This window comes from Manihot esculenta, chromosome 6 (genome assembly GCF_001659605.2).
Source record: "Manihot esculenta cultivar AM560-2 chromosome 6, M.esculenta_v8, whole genome shotgun sequence".
In the NCBI taxonomy this organism is placed as follows: domain Eukaryota; kingdom Viridiplantae; phylum Streptophyta; class Magnoliopsida; order Malpighiales; family Euphorbiaceae; genus Manihot; species Manihot esculenta.
This window is the reverse complement of record NC_035166.2, coordinates 27,621,096-27,636,414: the sequence shown is the minus strand read 5'-3', so window position 1 is coordinate 27,636,414 and position 15,319 is coordinate 27,621,096. Positions and strand designations below refer to the sequence as shown.

The window sequence follows — 15,319 nt, the reverse complement described above, 5'->3', positions numbered from 1 at the left end:
CACTCTTCACCTGTTTGTATTTTAGTTGGTATTAATAAAACAGTCCGATCCAAATTGAGGTAAGTAATTTTTTGATACATTTTACACTTAACTCAAAATGTTTAACTCAAATTATTTAATAGTTTTTTTAAATTATTATATACAATTCAAAATTTCAAATTGTTGTAATCTGCTGATGTGGCTATATTAGAACGCTTTTTCACAATCTAGCAGGTGAACATCAAATTCTCCGATTAAATTTGCGCAGCGAAAGCGTGGTGGACCCATAATTTATAAGTCTCGAAATCGAAATATGAATTTGATACCTATTGAAATAGTCTGATCCAAACTAACCTAAATAATTTTTTAATTCACTCTCTATTGTCCACTCTTATTGTCTAAAATGGATACCTCAAATTATTTAATATTTTGGTGCTATCTATTATATATAATTTAAAATTGTTGTACTGTAAAGTGTTCTAAGGGAACGTCACAATTAATCTATCTCGGTGGAAGGAAGGATCTCTCAAGGCAGGGGAGTATCTCGGGGATCCTTAGCCGCTTGCATTTAGTGTAGACGGTTGATCCTTGAGGCTTAATATTGCCAACAAGTTTGATCGCCGTCTCCTTTCTTGATCCTTTTATGAGTTTCAAGGCATTTATGGTAGTGGATTCTATGGTTCCTGAAGCGCTTTTTATCCTTTCTTTATCCATGATGACCTAGTAGCCTCCCTTCAGATTATGGTTTCAAGCGGTGACTGCCGCGACAACATTGCTCTAGAGAGTCTCTGCCATCTACAACCTAGGATTTCATTGCTTTAATCTGCTCCGTGGGGACCGTGGCCATCTAATTCTTTATCTCTATTTAAACTATTTTTAGTCACTTTTATTTTTGTCATATCTAAATATAAACTTCTCCCCTTGCTTTAATCTGCTCCGTGGCCTTTGATTCCATTTTTAGATTTTACTGAAATTAGTAACTTGTTTATTTCCATTATAAAGTTGTTCTTTTTAATGTATTGGGCGACATCCTTCTCCTTCCAGTTGAAGGAGACTGAGACTACTGCATTTCCTTTCTCCTTTTGATTCTCAATAAATGCATTCAATGACACATCATTGATAGTCGCGTGCTCTGGCGATTTTAATAAATATCTTTCGAGTCGACGCTGATTTCTCAGCTCGCGCGTTGGAGTGTCGTTGTTTTCAACTCTGTTAATTTCGTATTGTGATCTTAATTGATCTGCTTCGGCTATAATCTCTCTTCTATATTCCAGCTAGGTGAAGGAATATTTGATTCATTATAAATTTGTTCGTCTTCGACTTTCCAAACGAGAGCAACATAGCTGCGAAGATGAATATTATAGCAGTAACCATACTGGCGATTTTGCTAAATTGCGGCTCGTTCTGCATTTGCGCGCCGCCGCAGCGGCTTTTGGTGAAAATGACCATGGTTACCAATGCGCCGGCTCTCGGAGCCTGTAAGCCTCTTTCTTTTTAATTAATTTTACTGTTATATAATAATAAAGCGACGTTTTTTATTTATTATGCTTGTTACTTAACGTACAATGATTGTTTTCTTTTTTTCTTTTTGTGGGGGTGGTCGCATTTTCATTGTTGTTTGGGCTGTGAATATTCGTAGTTTGTTTGGATGGAAGTTTGCCTGCGTATCATCTGCACAGAGGATTCGGCGCTGGAGCAAGCAACTGGATTTTGCAGTTTGAGGTAACTTTCCCGTTGTAGTTTATAAAAATTGATCAGAGAAATTGTAGCAAAAGGAACGTGGATTAGAAGGTCTCCCGTTACAAGGTTTAGGGCCTTCTGGGTTCTGGGGATACAACATCTTTTACGTGGAAAATCAATACGACATCGTTGTTTCTTATGTGTTTTGTCATGTTGCTTTTGCAACTTGCAGTTCACTTTTTAGGGGACCATTTATGGAGGGCCTCTGCGGATTTTGACGGTCCGGATTAGGCCAGGCCCGCCCGGCAACTTTTACATAATTCATTTTTGGCGGGTCATAAAAGCGAAAATTATACACTATAATTCATTGACCGTATCGTAGACATAAAATGATCGTTCAACAGTGTGGTTACTCGGATCAGAAATTAGAAATTACCAACCTTCATTTTTCACCTTTTACCATTCTTCTAACTAGGGAGGTGGATGGTGCAATGATTTGAAATCATGTTTGGAGAGAGCCAATACACGCCGTGGATCTACAAAGTACATGAACAAGCTGGCGACCTTCTCAGGAATACTAAGCAACGACACCAAGCTAAATCCAGGTACGCCTCCTTCTTAACCCGGTTCAACGGTCCTGGAGCGAAACGCTTTTTTTATTATTGAAAAAAAAACTGAAATGATCTTCAAGTTAACCATGTCCTGTAGCTAAACACATGTTAATCATCATGTTTCGGAAATCATTAGTACTGTCGAGCTGGTAAGCCGAAATATAGTTATAATTCCCTGTTAGACGAAGGGTACTTCCGAAAACCGAGTGACATGTCCATTTCTCTCACATTCTCTGTTTGGGACCTTCCACGTGGTGAACAGTTGACGGCCTAGAACGATACAGCAATGGCTTAGGTTTAGCGTCTTATTTTTCAGCTTTTGTCGTTTACTTTTGTCGACCCATTTTCTCTAACGGATTCCCCAAATTACAAGCGTGCCCTGTCAGGCACTCCCACAAAAAAGAACGAGAAAGAAAAGTGTACTTCCCTGAATCCTTACCCAATATTTCGTCTGCTAATCCCCCAAGTGGTCAACTCCCCTGTAATAACAGGGAAATGTCGGTGCATAATCTTATGTGTATTATATATTATTTGTCCTTTTAATCAAGGAGAACGCATGCGAATTGCCAAGTCATTTCACTCAACGTAGTCCGGTTGTCATGTGCTTCATCAATATAATTCTAATACCACACTTTGGTGTAGACTGAAAACAACTATCCTACTCTAAAGGTTGGCTAAAGAAAGACACCAAAGTTAGCATTCAATGTGCATTGAAATTTAAGCTGTCTAGTTGGAGATGAATGAATCCAAAGTTTAATAACCTTAGCTTCCAACGTGCAAAAAATGAAATTGCATTCAACTAAACACGAATAGTTAATTATGCTATGCCCATATGCATGATGAGTTGGCTAATCATAGATATATGGTTAAAGAAATATCAAGACTTCATTCCAGATTTTCCGTCTGACATGATCTATTTTCTGCAGTTTTTGCTCTGGTTTATAACCACTAAATTACTTCTGTTCCTTAATCAGATTTTTACAATTGGAACCGTGTAAAGCTTAGATATTGTGATGGAGCATCATTTGGGGGAGATGCCATGTTTAAAGACGGGGTATCTATTTCACCCAAGTCTTATTCTTTTCCTTTACCAGTGATTATGCCATGTTTGGTTGCAACTTATGCGGCTTACCATAAAGGGCTATTATTGTTTTTAACCAACATTACTTTTTGTGTGCACGATACAGTCGTCAGTCCTTTATTTCAGGGGGCAAAAGATTTGGGAAGCAATTATTCAAGACCTTCTCCCTAAAGGGTTGGGGCAGGCGCGTCAGGTAAAACAGCCTGAGAGCAATATCTGACATGGGCTATGCTTATAATTTTGATTGAGCCGCTGTTTATAGTATATGAATGCAGCAGCTATGACCGGGAATACCTTGGGCTGAAATTTAACAGAATTGACTAATAGTTAATTGCTTGAAATCATCTCAGAAGTGAAAATATGATTTTTTGTTTGTTGTTGCATTAGTAAATCTTTTGCAGTTTTAATATTCATTTAGTCTTTTCTATAGGCTTTACTTTCAGGTTGCTCTGCTGGGGGTTTATCATCATTTCTCCATTGCGACGACTTAGCTAAGGTGTTACCGAATGCCGGTGTGAAGTGCTTGAGTGATGCAGGATTTTTTCTGGACGAGTAAGATTGCTGTTTTTAGGAAGGTGTCAGGAATCTTTTATCCTTTCCTTTAAAATGTTCTCTTCTTTTTCCCTCAACAGAAAAGACGTCAGCTTGAAGTACGCTATGAGGTCCTTCTACGCAAAACTTGTTGCTCTGCAGGTACAACTCTTGATCTACCACTACCATGTATGACTATAAATGTGGAGCTAATTGTTTTCATGTCACCTGGACTCGGCCCATCAGTCTGCAGGTTGCCTTTTATGTTTCATTCTTTAGGTGTTAGCTGGTGCTGGGGTTAGAAGAACGGCTTCATGCTTAAGTGCAGTTTTGTGGTTAAAGGATTAGCAAATGATAAAAGTATTCTGACACAGCATCTAAATGCTAGAACTATTCATATTTAATAATCATGTTAGACATTTATATGAACTATTATGCACAAAAAAAGCTAAATGTTATGCTTAATTGTTTAATGCGTGCGATATATCTTGCTAGCTGTATTTATTGTGGAAATTCTTCGTTGCAGGGAGTTGAAAAGAATCTCAATAAAAAATGCACCAATTCCTTTAGCAAAAATCCAGAACTGGTAAAATTTTCGGAAGACTCCTATTATCCCCCTAACCTTGCTTGCTGTTTGGTAGATCTAATGTTTGTGTTATTTTTGTATCCTGTAGTGCATTTTTCCACAGCATGCGTTGAAGTTCATAACACCACCATTCTTCATCTTGAATGCAGCTTATGATGTGTTCCAAGTATATTCTAACCTTCTCCAGTCTGACTAGTGATTTACATAACACGCAACTTTTTCAAACCATATGTTAATATGGAGGGTTTGAAATTTTTAATTTTTAACAGATCAACCATATATTGGTGCCTCCTTCTGCTGACATGCGTGGACTATGGAAACGTTGTAAGAATAACACAGCACAATGTAACGAAAAACAGATAGACACATTGCAAGGTTGGTCTCTTCATATGGTCTAATGGTTCCAAAACGCAGAAACTATATAAATGCAATCACTTATGTGATTGTGATGTTGGTAACTTGTTATCATCTTATCCAGGTTTCAGGCAAAATATGCTGGCAGCCTTGGGATCTTTCTCCAAGAACTTCAATCAGTGGGGAATGTATATAAATTCATGCTTTGCTCATTGTCAAAGTGAATCCCAGGACACATGGTTAGCAGTCGACTCTCCTCGGATACATGACGTGGTACAGTTTTTTACTGCAGTACTTAAGATGCCATTTTTGGTGATATCCTTTTCTTTATTTACTGCTGATTAAACTCAAAATAGACTCCGTCTCAGTAGTATGTATACATTTTTTTCAGACCATTGCAAAAGCTGTTGGGGATTGGTATTTTAACAGAAATGGTACCAACGAGATTGATTGTCCGTTTCCTTGTGACAATACCTGCCATAACCTCATAACAACAGCTCCGGTATGTAATCTTCCTCTTAAATTTATTAATGCATCTAATCTTTAGCGAGTGTTTTTTTTTTCATTGCTAAAATGCCAATGTTGCAGGTTCCATAGATGGACTCAAAATTTACTTGAAAAAGATGTATATGTGGTCTCTTTTTCAAGTTCCCCTCTTTCATGGTGTTCTAAAGATAATAGTACGCAGAAAAGGGAAATAATAAAGCAAGAGATACTAAAAGGAAGTGCAGATAACTATTTATGTATATTTAAAGGAAATTTTTTGGCAGAAGAAATTGTAAATGAATCAAAAATTTCAGATTCATAGAGTTTTAAAAGTTTAACAAATTTGGAGTTGAAGTAGAGAGGAAAAGTCGAATTTTTGTATTATCGTGAACAATAAAAGAGTTTATGTACCTACTTATAATTGATTGAAATCGATTCTTGTTTACAAATGAGGAAGAAATTGCAAGAGCCACTTTTATAATCTATAAACTCTTAAACTGATCGTATATATAATGTTTTAATACATGTGCTCTTATTAGGTTGGCATTTGATGCTATATATTTTACTCTAAAATCTTAATAAACAATAACGGATACGTGTAAGCAAATAGTGTCCGTTCTTATTTCACGTTGAGGAATCAAATTTTAAATTATGTCTTCGAGATAATAATAATATTTATCGATTCAAAGGTTTAATTATGATCTTAAAACGAATTTAAAATTTTAAGTAGCGTTAATTTTTTAATTTTACACACCGTTGAAATCACAATATTTATTCTATCTTATAAAATTAAATCATGTACTAATCACAATACTTATTCCATTTTATAAAATTAAATCATGTTCTAAGTGACGTTTGGTTCATGGAATGTGAAAATCCTATAATACAATATTTGAAATATTATGTGTATGTTGATTCTCATGAGAGAAATATTTTATTTCTTAAATAAATGTTAAACCCATTTTTTCTGAAGAAAGAGTGCATGCATTGAGCATACAGAGTAATTTTTCTATGCAATTATTTTTTTAGAGGAAAATATTGCATTAATAGAGAAATTAAATCAAAGCAATATAAGTATCAGCCAAATGTAAAACCGAGGGAGGTAGTTCCTCCAACCAAACACATTTAGAAGAAATGATTAGCTGTCCGTGGAATGGATAAAAGTTGCACTGAAAGCAATGTTCTATTTTCTTTCTTCGTTTATTTATGAATTTATTTTATTTTATTTAAGTACTTAAATATTTAAATTCCATTAAAAATTTTAATCAATATTATTTGGTTAAAATAAAATAAGAGAAAAAATAAATTAAAAAGTTAAAAGTCTTATCAAAATTTTTTAAAAATTGAAAAACGAGTTTCTAATAGTTAAGGGAGACTATTTATAATAAAAATAAAATTTTAATAAATAAAATTACGAAAATACTCAAAATATTCAAAAAAATAATTATAATACAAAATTGACCCCTAAACGATGGAATTTCCATATTGAACTTTGTGACTAGACTCGCGACGCTCATCACACTTTTGAAAGTCGTTCATCTCGAAATTTTCTATTCAAAAAGTTATCGTGGGTCTCTATAAGATGTCGACAGCAAAAGTTAGACCCGGTCCAAGTCTGTCATAAAGTCTAAGGCTAGCTGCTCCATGTCATTCCCTCTTACTTGTAAAAAACTCGACCTCGAGGTATCATCAGCAGGGTAGTACTGAAATAGATCTGTCATATCAAACGTCTTGAAAATTTTCATCTCATGTGGGAGGTCAAGAACATAAGCATTGTCATTAATCTTCTGAATGATCCGGAATGGACCAATCTTCTTGGCGTCAAGCTTTTTCTGTCCTTCACCATGCTCCTTGCGTAAATACACCATAACTTGGTCACCGACATTGAAGGTCTTGAAACGCCTATGTTTATCAACTGTAACTTTATATTTGTTATTGGCTTCTGTAAGGTATTGTTGTACCTATTTGAAAACATCCACGTGCTGCTTTGCCAAGTTGCTTGCTGCAATACTGTTGTGATAAGATCAACTGTATGCTGCGACTTTTCTGTACACAACATAAAATGGTGACATCTTTGTGGAGCTGCGTATAGCACGGTTGTAAGCAAATTCTGCTTGGGCAAGAGCAAGATCCCAAGCAGTTTTCTTGTTACTGCAAATGCAGCGCAGAAGATTGCCAAGCGTGCGGTTCACCACTTAGTTTGTCCATCAGTTTGGGGATGGGCAGCTGATAGCAGTTGTCGAAACTGTCAAAAATAAACCTATTAAATCAACAAAATAACTTGTAGATAGTAGCAATAGGGTCGAACTACAGGGATTTGACACTACGGATCTTCTTAATAATGACTTGGACAAATAATTAACAAAATAAAAGAAGGGGGGTTTGTTTGAAATGATAGTAGACTAGAATTAAAACTGAGTAAAAAAAAGCAATAATTAAAAAGATGAGTTAATTAATGGGAGAAGGGCTCTAGTTAAAGTATGGATCTATTTCAGTTGTTTAGAATTGATCATTGATTCTTTGAGACTCCTATTTATTACAATAAATTAGTTTAGGTTGTGGAAGACGCTCCTCACAACCAAATTCCTCCTTATTTTTAGTTTGACTAGGAAACGTTCGCTAATCAAACACTAGTTAACAAGTTGCCAAGGAACGTCTTTGGAGTTTTTTACTTTTCAACTGTTAACTGCATTAAGACTTAGAGAAACCTAATTTTAACCTTGCCAACTGCGTGGTCAAGTTTAGATTATGCAACCAAGTGTGCTTGTCTTTAAATAATCTAAGCAATTGTAGATCTAAATTATTTAAACTAACAATTTATCACTTATGTAATTAAAAGCAACATGTCTTAATTGATTCTAATAACAAAACAATAATAGCATGAAGAACAAGTTGCATAAATATTGAAAAATAGAAGCTTAACAATGAAGTTTTAAATCTCCCAATTCATCACAAAACTGAAATTTCCCAACTTCAACTAGAAAAGATGTTTAGCCACTCATAGTGGACAAAAATACACAAAGAAAAAAGAAAAGTAGAGGAAGAGGGCTAGTGAAATTCTGGAGAGAATCTGAATATATCCTGCTGGTTGGTTGCTGTCCCTCTTTATAGGTGAGGAGTCCTAATCCAATTAGGATTTGAAAACCTAATTTGACTTGGTCTTTTATAGTCTTTTATTACTTCTTTGCCTTTGTATTTAATCATGAATAAATATTCTTTTGGAGAGGGTCTTCCTTTGGAGTGGCTCTTGGAAATATCATATGATTGGTCTTGAGATGTTTGAAGTAGGATAAGACTCCAACACTTTTTAAATTCTGATTTTTCTTTTTCCCGCGCTGCTGGACACTGCTACGTCAGTTTGATTTGGGTAGTTGATTTGCCCAAATCGCTTACCCAAATCGTTTCTGCAAGTTAGTTTCAGTTTTCTGCTTTAGTTTTCTGCTTTAGCTTTCTGCAAGTGATTTGGCCAAATCGACCCTTTAAACGATGAAATTTTAATATCGAACTTTGTGATAAACTTATGGCCCTTGTCATATTTTTACAAGTCGTGCGTCTCGAAATTTCCTTTTCGAAAAGGTATCGTGGATCTCTATCAGACATCGGCAGCAAAAATTAGGTCCAATTCAAGTCTGCTGTAAAATTCAAGACTAGCTATGCATGTCATTACTCATTATTACTATTAACATATATGTATATAATTACGTATTATATTTTTTTATAATGTAAAATAATTACTTTTTCAAATTTTAGAGAACCAAATATAAGAGAATTACTTAAAAGCGTGTCAAAAGTTTAAAAGAAAATAAACTAAATAAAATTAAATTAGACAATACACTAATCCAAAATCAAACACACACAAACTCATGCAGAACAAAACCCACCGCCTAATAGTGATTCAGCACTAAGCCACTCCCACCGCCTAATATTGATTCGGTACTAAGCCACTACTGATTTAATAATATTGTTCGTGGCAAAATCTATAATGCTCAGCAAACAATCCACTCAAAAAGACTAAAATACAATAAAAAAATAAATATGCAAGCACATAAACATTCGTACAAAACAAATAGAAGAGAAAAATAAAAAAATTCAAATAAACAATCAAAAGTTTATTAAATCATCACTAAATGAGATATGACGCAGTAGAGCTTTCGCGAGTGATAGTCACTGAATGTGATGATGTAGTTTTAAATTATCAATGTCACACATAAAAAAAATTCTCCTCGACATGTGAACTCAAAATCACATTCACTTAAAACCCTCATTGAAAATACTTTGGACCTACAAAATAACATACTAAACAACAATAAAACATGAAAAAATATTACATCCGATCGTGAATGGCAAGAAAAAGATCAAAGGGCAGCAATGGTAATACAAAATAAAAATATCTAACACCATCCTTTATACGAAGATAAGGGTGAATAAACTAAGCTACAAGAAAATGACCAAAATACAAACAAGGAATATAAAACACTAACAAAAACTAAAGACCCGTCAAATTTTAAACACCTCTTTTGCTTCCTCGCTCGGCTCCCTTTCTTTGGTAGTTTTCTAATTTAATACTTTCTTGATTCCTTTTATGTGAATAGAAAGCAAATGTAATGATGAGTTTTTTTTTAAGCTTAATATAATTTTATTATTTTCTTAAAAAATTTGTCATTAGGTTTTGGATAAAAACAGAATTGTGGGAATTTATTGAATGTACATGCAACTTCAATCATAATAGACAAAATAAATATAAATATCTAGATTTTTTTTTCAATTATAATTCATATTTTTAATTTTATTTAACTTAATTTTAAAATTAATATTAATTATAATTATGAAATAAAAATATTAATTATAATTACTTAAAATGAAAACCTCAATTTTTAAAAATATTTATAAATGATAATATGTAGAATTATGCGGTTTTAATATTACAAAATATTTAAATATTAAGTTTGATTTCGTTTAAAACAAATTGATTCGTTTAAATTTTGTTAGCTTAGTACGATTCGAGAATAATAAAAGAAAAATACAATTTGAAATTCACATTTTGATATCAAAGGTGACCACAATCAAATTTATAGAAAGATAAGAAACAAAGTTATATTTGAACTAGATCAGATGTGTTATAGAGTACGTTATAGATATAAACATATTTGACGAACAGAGTCCAGTTTTAAATTCGAAAATCAAACAGATAACTCTCATCTGCCAATCTGCGTTCGATTTTTATTTTGATTTTAGCTACTTGTATTTAAGACTCTTAGCACTATAAAAAGGGGTATTCTGATGCACCTGACACCTCATCTCATCTCTCACATTCCATTCTTAGTAATGAACATGTGTGGCTAAATCTCTTCTTTTCAATTAAATGATAATTAAAGTTTCATTTCAATCGGTTGTGAGATTTATGTGATTCTATAGTTTTCTCAATTATTTTTTGGTATTTATATTAATCCTGTACTTATTGCTTAATATCATTCTGTGGGTTGTTGCTGTAATACCCGACTAAACTCCGACATCGAAATGCCCACTTTCCGGCAGAATCTCGGATGTCGGAACCCTCTAGAAGGGTAGAATATGGTTTTCTAAAGTGTTTTCATGTGTTTTTATGGTTTTAATAAAGAAAGAAATTGAGTTTTGAAAGAAAAAGACCAAGAAAGAAAACCCAAGTTCGGCCGCCAAACATGGGGAGTTTGCGGAAGCACCTTTGTCCCCCAAATGTGGTCTGACCAGCCACCTATAAAAGGCCCCTTATCCGAAAATGGACGAGTTTTCTCTTTCTATTTTTGGGCATAGGTGAGATTTCGCTCTTCCATGGTCGATTTGTTGTTTTTCTTCAATCCCTTCATGTTTTTGATGAGTTTTTACTTTGTCTTGAAGATTTTTAAGCTAAGATCAAGTTTTTGGAAGCTTGGAGACCCCCGGAGCTCGATTTCTTCCTTCTCCAAGTTTGGATCACCCTCCTCTCGATCTTCAAGAGGTAAGTTGTAACGACTCGAAAATCGGACCGCTACCGGCGCTAGGATCCAGATTGGCTTAAGGCCGCCGGGACCCGTAGCAAGCCAAACATACATCCTGTGAACCTGTTTAATCCCATACATGATCAACAACATACATAGAAATTTGAACTTTTCTTTCATTCATTCATTCTCTCATACACCAAACTCAACCTGTGCATGCACTAAACATAAACATAACCATAAACATTGACCCCTCTTTGGGATCTCATCAATGCCCCAATGGGTGGCATAACATGTGTTGAGTTGGTTTACAAAAACATCATAAAATATCTGAGATCATGTATTAAAAGGGATAACAACATTCTATGGTCAAGCACACTTCTAACATCCATGAACATCATTGCATTACATTGCTATACTGTACTTATACATGACTGTACTAAACATAATATCTCAACATTATTCATGTCCATACTATCTATTATATAACCAAGACTTTATTACTCTTGCTGACCTCCTGGTCTACCCTGTACCTGCAAACCTGGGGGTTAAGGGAGAGAGATGAGCTATAAAGCCCAGTGAGCAGAATAATAAAACATTTAAAACATATGGTAACATGAAATGCATCACATCACAATCATATCACATCAAGGATGAATTTGTCACCAATAGTCCTCTACATAGTCCAACTATGCCAGGGGCGTAGAATGGGCCTCACTGGTCTTTCTCTTACATAACATAACATAACATAACATAACATTCCGACTGTGCCAGGGGCGTAGAATAGGCCTCACTGGTCTTTCTCTTACATGGTGACAGGGGCGTAGAATGGGCCTCACTGGTCTTCCGTACCGTATCATCATCATATCGTAACATACGAGGACTAAAGGATCATTCAACATTCATCCGCATCATCAACATATTGTGCAATGCAACATATTCGTGAGTTCTAATGCAAACACCCTATTATATCTCATGGCATTCATGATGCGTGAATCATGCTAAAACTGATTTATTTACTTTAAAGCATAAAGAGTTATTCCACTCACCTCTGGCTAGCTCTGACAGACACAGAAGCAGCTGAACTCACTGCTGGGGTCCTCGGTTCCTCGGGTCCGAACCTACACAGGTGGACTCAAATGAGGGACCAAACATACATAAACATGACTTTAAAATACTCCCCAAAAACCCCCTAAAAATACCTCAAAACATCCATGGAAAACATGCAAAGGAAGGCTGAACAGGGCACTTTCGGCGGCAGGTTCGGCGGCCGAAAGTCCCTCCAGAGCCGAAAGTCAGGCAGGTTCGGCGGCACCTTCGGCGGCCGAAACTCCCAGACAGAGACGAAACTCATGCATGTTCGGCGGCACTTTCGGCGGCCGAAACTGCCCTCCAGAGGCGAAAGTCCTCTTTCGGGGGCAAGCTTCGGCAGCCGAAGGCTGCCTCCACAGGCGGGTTCGGCGGCCGAAAGTCCATTTGGCGGCCGAACCTGAGTTTTCCCAAAGTGGCAGAAACTCAAGTCCAACATGCACAAACGCCTCCCAAACCTTTCAAACATGCATAAACCTGATCTACAACATGCATACTTAAGCATACCAGCTCCTAGGGGCTTCAAACTATCCTAAACCCCAACTACAACATATCAAGCAACCACATTGTTCATAAACATACATAAACCCATAAAACCAACCAAAACCTAAACATGCATTTCTACCCCATAGATCAACTTAAAACTTGTTTAAAACATGCAATGAGCTCAAGATCGGCTCTTACCTCTTGAAGATCGAGAGAAAGACGACCTAAACTTGGAAACTAAAGGAAAAGAGCTCCTGTGTCTTCCAAGCTTCAAAACTTGCTCAAATGCTCAAAATCTTCAAAATAAAGTGAAAACTCATGAAAATCTTGAAAGATCTGAAGGAAGAACTCAAAATTTGGTGAGGGACGGCAGAGAGCTCACCTTGGCCGAAAATAGGGAGAAAAGCTCGCCCATTTCGGCTAAGGGACCCCTTTATAGATGGCTGGCCAGGCCACATTCGGGAGCCGAACGTGCCTCCGCATGCATGCCATGTTCGGCGGCAAAACATAAGGTTCGGCGGCCGAACCTGGTTTCCCTCACTTATGCCTTCGGGGGCCTAAGGCACACCCGAAACACATGTATGTTCGGCGGCCGAACTTGAGGTTCGGCGGCCGAACCTGCATCTTCCTCCAAGGCTATTTTCATTCAAAACTCAATTCCTCTTTACTTAAAATCATCAAAAACATGAAAACATTTTATAAAAACATGGTTTTTCCCTTCTAGAGGTTTTCGACATCCGAGATCCCACCGGACGGTAGGGATTCTGATACCGGAGCCTAGCCGGGTATTACATAAGTGTAGATCCTTCTCTTCTTCCATGTTTTAAGTAAGTTTTATGAAGGGTTAAAGGGTTTTAATGCATGTTTAGGCTAGTTGTTAAATGTTAGGGTTTATGTGCCCTTTATGTTAAATGCATACTTAATGTGATGTTTGTTGGGGTGTAGGCTAGTTTGATGCCCCTATATGCTTAGAAGTGTGTTTATGCATGTTTTAGTATAGTTTTGATGCATGTTGGGTTGTTGTGGGTGGCTGGTTTTGCAAGGCAGAATCGGGTTCTGCCCTTTAGGAGAGCCCAGGTTCGGCCACCGAACCTGCCTGTGGAGGCAGTTTGGCCGCCTAAACTCGCCCCCGAAAGTTTGGACTTTCGGCTCTGGAGGGGAGTTTCGGCCGCACCCGGGGGCGTAGTGCAGGCCACACCCGGACTTTCTCTTACATAGTGCCAGGGGCGTAGTGCAGGCACGCTTGGACTTCCATATCATATCATCATTATATCATGTCATAACATACGAGGGCTAATGGATCATTCAATGTTCATCCGCACCGACATCATATTATGCAATGCAACATATTCGTGAATTCTAATGCAAACAACCTAATATATCTCATGGCATTCATGATGCATGAACATGCTCAAAACTGATTTATTTACTTTGAAGTATAAGAGTTATCCTACTCACCTCAGGCTAGCTCTGAAAGACACTGAAGCAGCTAACTCACTGCTGGGGTCCTCGGTTCCTCGGGTCCGAACCTACACAGGTGGACTCAAATGAGGGACCAAACATACAAAAACATGACTCTAAAATACTCCCCAAAAACCCACTAAAACACCTTAAAACAATCATAGAAAACATGCAAAGGAAGGCTGAACAGGGCACTTTCGGCAGCAGGTTCGGCGGCCGAAAGTCCCTCCAGAGCCGAAAGTCATGCACCTTTGGCGGCACTTTCGGCGGTCGAAGGTTCCTCCAGAGACGAAACTCATGCACGTTCGGCTGGCACCTTCAGCGGCCGAAACTCCCTTCCAGAGCCGAAAGTCCACTTTCGAGGGCAGGGTTCGGCAGCCAAAGGCTAGCCTCCACAGGCAGGTTCGGCGGCCGAAAGTCCTTTCGGCTGCCGAACCTGAGTTCTTCCAAAAGGTAGAACTCAGCCTCCACAATGCACATTTGCCTCCCAAACCATTCCAACTCAAAACCAACACTACCAAAACATGCATACATACTTCCATAAGCAAAAAGGGGTCTCAAACTAGCCTAAACCCCAACCAAAACACATCAAACATACTGTAACAGCCCGAAAATCGAACTGCTACCGGCACTAGGATCCAGATCGACTTAAGGTCGCCGGGACCCGTAGTAAGCCTGCTATACTGTCTGTGTACCTGTGAAATCCCATACATGATCATATAGTTTTTGTAACAACATAACACTTTTCTTCATTCCAAGGCTTAACCTATGCATGCACTATATCTCTGCTATTGTATCCCCACTCAAGGCGGATATAACTCATCATATTAAGCCTGGTTTTCTCATAAATATGAACAAGAAAAGAAACATACATAACTGATCTTGTGTCTATAACAAGGGATTACAACACTTCTAAGTCAAGCACAAGTCTACATTATCTCTTTACATATACATGTCCACACTAGCTATTACAAACTATATACTCTTCCTGTACCCTGCTGACTTCCCTCTGAACTCTGAA

The 15,319-nt window shown here is 37.0% G+C and overlaps 1 protein-coding gene across 1 annotated transcript; it reads left to right on the top strand.

Moving 5' to 3' along the window:
• Positions 1-474: 474 nt before the first annotated feature.
• LOC110618276 (pectin acetylesterase 9-like) lies at positions 475-5,725 on the top strand. The gene is made up of 13 exons (XM_043957266.1): positions 475-1,457; positions 1,619-1,701; positions 2,135-2,264; positions 3,245-3,324; positions 3,458-3,544; positions 3,782-3,903; positions 3,984-4,044; positions 4,409-4,468; positions 4,557-4,634; positions 4,738-4,843; positions 4,947-5,095; positions 5,214-5,324; positions 5,411-5,725. Exons 1-13 carry the CDS (start codon positions 1,331-1,333, stop codon positions 5,417-5,419), a joined length of 1,203 nt encoding a protein of 400 aa, XP_043813201.1. The 5' UTR covers positions 475-1,330; the 3' UTR covers positions 5,420-5,725.
• The last annotated feature ends 9,594 nt before the right edge of the window (positions 5,726-15,319 follow it).

Coding starts and splice junctions, on each gene's coding strand:
- LOC110618276 (XM_043957266.1), top strand. CDS start 1,331: ATGAATATTATAGCAGTAACCATACTGGCGATTTTGCTAAATTGCGGC. Junction 2,265..3,244: donor CGACACCAAGCTAAATCCAG/GTACGCCTCCTT, acceptor TTCCTTAATCAG/ATTTTTACAATTGGAACCGT. Junction 4,635..4,737: donor CAGCTTATGATGTGTTCCAA/GTATATTCTAAC, acceptor AATTTTTAACAG/ATCAACCATATATTGGTGCC.